General features: G+C 23.9%; 1 protein-coding gene across 1 annotated transcript; it reads right to left on the reverse strand.

The window, feature by feature from the left end:
* Positions 1-412: 412 nt before the first annotated feature.
* Positions 413-2,609, reverse strand: LOC112751172 (protein SODIUM POTASSIUM ROOT DEFECTIVE 2). Its single transcript, XM_025800225.3, has 3 exons — positions 2,180-2,609; positions 1,991-2,066; positions 413-865 (listed from the first exon to the last, which is right to left on the reverse strand). Exons 1-3 carry the CDS (start codon positions 2,405-2,407, stop codon positions 735-737), a joined length of 435 nt encoding a protein of 144 aa, XP_025656010.1. The 5' UTR covers positions 2,408-2,609; the 3' UTR covers positions 413-734.
* Positions 2,610-4,763: the final 2,154 nt, after the last annotated feature.

Raw genomic sequence — 4,763 nt, forward strand, 5'->3', positions numbered from 1 at the left:
TATTGAATTCTTGGTTCTTATCTTACCTTTTATAGTATAAAGAATAATTGAAGATCACTGGGTGTCTGGGCCAGCAAGGAGGAATTTGATTTTGATGTGACGGACCAGTTATTATATAAGATATTTGGATATATTATCTACTATTTTATGAGATATGAGACTTATTTTTATGTAAATCAGTTTAATTGTTTAAATATACAAAACATTTCACTTCGCATAATGACTTTAAAATTTATGGCTACTCTTATTACTAGTTCTAATTTTCAGTTGCATAATTGTGGCCACTCTTTATATGAAGCTCCTATACAAAGGGGAAAAAAATATGGTCCAAAAGAAAAAAGATCTTGCTGCTACATTTTAAGAAAACTGAAAATGTAAAGGAATATTCAAATTTCAACTTGGTCATAAGTCATAACAGAAGTGAACATATTAATAATAATCAGTGCTAATTCCTTACATCTGAACATTAACCAAAATATATTAAAATATTAATTAAATATCTAAGTCTCAGTTGATAGATGATGACTGATGAGAGACATTAATCAGCAGAATTTCTGGAGATTCCACTTAATAAGGGTTAATATTAGTATTATTATATTAATTAATATTATACACTTTATATGTCACAAGAACATGAGCTACAGAAAATAAGAGATTCCTAGATTACTTCATGAACTACTTTTGTGTTTGTTGAATCTGCTGAAGATGGATGTAGTGTCCAAAAAAACACTTCCTTATTCATTCATTTCATTCCAAAGCTCAGCATTTTTCACCTTAGAGACACTTTGCAACACTTCAAAGGGAAGAATGTCTCCCATAACAACTACCATTTTTGTTTCTAGATCCACCTTGTATGAGCTCACTCCTGTATCAATAATAGTTACAAATTAAAGTAAACAAAATAGAGAACTTTAAGAAATTAACATTCAAATATGCATGGACAATGGTTTCAAAATCAATTTCAACTTGGTGAATCCTAAAATAAGATAATCCAATAGTGTAGATTTGAATCATCATAGACTCTCATTCGAAATAATAATAATAATAAACCACAAAAATGTTCCAAAATAATGATCAAATATTGCTAAAAGTACCTTGTAAATTTGTTAGCCATAAAAACACCCTCAAAAATGTTTAAAATGCGATAAAAATACATAGCTGTTAATTATATATTCTCAAAAACACTTAAAAAAATAGATTTTGATATTATTTTTTGTAAATAAATTATTAGAAAAGTAAGTAAATTTTTTTTCTAAAATTTAATAATTTTATACCAAGTGAATTTTTTTGTAATTTTTCGTCGATGGTAAAAAATAATTTTAAAAAAGAATCTGAAGATAGAACTTTAATTCAATTTTTTATATATATATTTGTAACTAATTATCTAAATATTTTTATAGAATTTTAAATCAAGCACATAGATAGCTTGTTAAATATGAAAAGTCAATTGTCATTTACAAAAAATGATATTTTTTGTAATATTTTTCACATTTCAAAAAATTTTAAAAATATTTTTATCGTTAATAAATTTTAAAAATAATTGGGTGATTTAATAATTAAAGGATACTTTTAGTAGTTTAGTCTAACTAGAGAAAAAGGAATGGCTAACATAGAGACAGAGTAAGCTATACCTAGCTATCTCCTCTGCTTAACATTTGACCTACAGAAACACAAGTTGGTTGAACTTCATATGAAACTTTGAAAGAACACACACCAGAGAGAGAGACAGAGAAAGAAAAGTGTAAAAAGAAGCCTAACAGTTTCATTAAATTTTTTTTTTTTAACTTTTGAATGTGCTATGTTGTTTAGTTTAATCTTAAAATTTTCTTGTTCACGTAGTTATAATGACAAACTCTTAAAATTTTTATATTTATGTGGTCATTTATTAGTTAATAACAAACTCTTAAAAAATATTTTAATTTGCCACGAATAATTAGTCATTGTGCAGCTGGCCTGAAAATACCATGAAAACCAATAAAAAATTACTCACCTTCCAACTTTGAGATATGTTTCTCAACTTTTTTAGCGCATCCATAGCAATGCATAGATACCCTCAACATCACTATCTGAATATATATTATTTGGTCAAGAAAACAGAAATATATCACATTAATTAATAATTATAATATTAAGAATAAGGGCATAATAAAAATGAAGGGACTTTAATTTAATTTACCACCTTTGGTTTCAATTGAAAAGCCAATGTCTGTTTTCCAGCGACAACATCCTTCAATCTTAGCTTATTATGATGACTATCATCAGTTGCAATCAATGGCTTTGCCTCAAACTCATCATCTTCATCATAATCCATGGAGCTTATGCAGAAGCAAGAAGTGGTTGATGAAGCAGAAGAAGAAGAAGAAGAAGAAAAACAAAAAGTGTCTAGCATTTTACCTAGTTTCCCCATTATTATTTGAGAGGCAAATTTAGTTGCAAGAAGAAGAGCCTCTCATACAGAGGAGGGTAGTGATGAGAGTGTGTTTATAGATACGTCAAGAGGGGAGTGGAGAAGACATGGAACCTCTAAGGTCAAACTTTTATTGGGGGAATAGATAAAAAGCTAGCACACTACCCAATAAATTTCTACTGCAAAAAATAGATTTGGATCCTCTAAATTTTAAATTTGTACTTTAAAAGGTAAACTTTTATTTTTGAATGGTTTCTCTCTCATATTTATTATTGGTGAGAGATTATATTTTATTCTCTAAAGTGAAATTCAAACTTTAGAGAATCCAAATCCAGAAATAACAATTGAAAATGAGAAATGGATCCTCTCCATTTTTTTTAACAATTGAGAGGATCCATTCCCGATATATGAGAACTCTTCCTCGCATTTAAAAGAGAAATTGAGACTAAATTATATCTTTATAGTAATTTGTATTTAAGTATTATATTTAATTTAAAAATAAATATAAAAATTGAATAGTAAATTTAAAATTTAAAAAGTTAAATAAGAGTATTTTTTTAAAAAAATATTATTAAAATTTTAATATTTAATCTTAAAAATTTTAATTCTCTTTGTTCTTATTTTTTAAAAGTACTGAAGAGATTGCTCCAAAACTGAAATTTTAGTTTTAGTTTTTAATCATTAAATACAATACTAAATTTTAGTCTCTCAATTTCTAAAAACAAACACTACCTTAATTTTTATAGAATAATGAGAATAGATACAATTTTTAATATTATAATTAATAGAAAATTTAAGTCTTTAATTTTAATAAATATAAAATTTATATTTTACAAACATCTTTTTAATTGATAATATCTTAGAAGAACACATGTTAGTTAGTTTTTTTTATTATTAAGTTTTGGTAAGATATGATATCTAATCATTTTTTTTTATTTTTTATCTGTTTATAACATTTTATATCAGTCATTATAAATGTTTTTAGAGTATAAATTAGATATATTTTTTAAAATATATACATTTTTTTCATTTTTATTTCAAATTGTGTTAGACCTTATTTAATTAGACAGATAAGGCAAAAATATACACACACACACATATATATATATATATATATATATATATATATATATATATATATATATATATATATATATATATATATATATATATATATGCCATTTTTGTCTTATTTTTTGTTACCATTTTTCTTTAGTAATAGCAAAGAAAGTAAAACAAGAAATAAGAAAAAATCTATGCCATATATATATATATATATATATATATATATATATATATATATATATATATATATATATATATATATATATATATATATATATATATATATATATATATATATATATATATATATAAGAAATAATATTAGATGATCAACACATCTTTTTTAAAATTTTTGTCTTAAATTTAAATCAACTAACCGATTTTCTACTTTTTTATTTTCCTTCCTAAAAGCCCTCCTTTGACAATTCCTTTGTATCTTATCTCTAAAATCAATTACTACCTTGTAATAGGAGACAAAATGAATATATATAAATTTCCAGCCATGTAGTAATATATAAATTTTCAATCATGTAAATAAAAAATTAGTCACTAAATTAATTACTCGTATAAAATATATGTTAAAATATAAAGTATAATATTAAAAATAATTTAATATATATATATATATATAATTAATTTAATAACTTATTTTGTAGGTACATATAATACTTTTTATAAATGTTATACAGAGAATAAAGAACATTAACAATGCACACATAGAGATTGTCATGTGACGAGCCACCAAACAACTGACCAAACCAAAACAAGGATTTAGGTGTATTAGGATGACATCAAAATATCAAACACTGTTCACTCAACAAAATTACATAATATTGTATTATATTAGAGTAAAGTATCGTTTTTGTCTTCAACATTTGGGATAAGTCCTAAAGTTGTCTCTAACGTTTCAATCGTCCTATTTAAGTCCCTAACGTTTCAAAATTGACTCAATGTTGTCCTGCCGTTAGGGATCCGTTAACAGAATTGGCGACAAAACAAAATTGATATGATTTTGAAACGTTAGAGATTTAAATAGGACGAAAACGTTGGGGACAAAAACGATACATAGAAATAAATTTTAATTTTATTCTTCAATAATATCAATTTTTTACTATACATAGTATTCAATTATTTTTTAATCACATCTAAGTAAATTACAGTTAATCACATTATTTTCATTCTAAATAAATTAATTTTTTTATAATTTTATTCTTAAAGTAATGTAATTTTTTTATAAATAAATAAATTTTACACTTTCATTCTAAATAATGTAATTTTATTTTTATTACTT

Source organism: Arachis hypogaea, chromosome 15 (assembly GCF_003086295.3).
Source record: "Arachis hypogaea cultivar Tifrunner chromosome 15, arahy.Tifrunner.gnm2.J5K5, whole genome shotgun sequence".
Classification (NCBI taxonomy): Eukaryota; Viridiplantae; Streptophyta; class Magnoliopsida; order Fabales; family Fabaceae; genus Arachis; species Arachis hypogaea.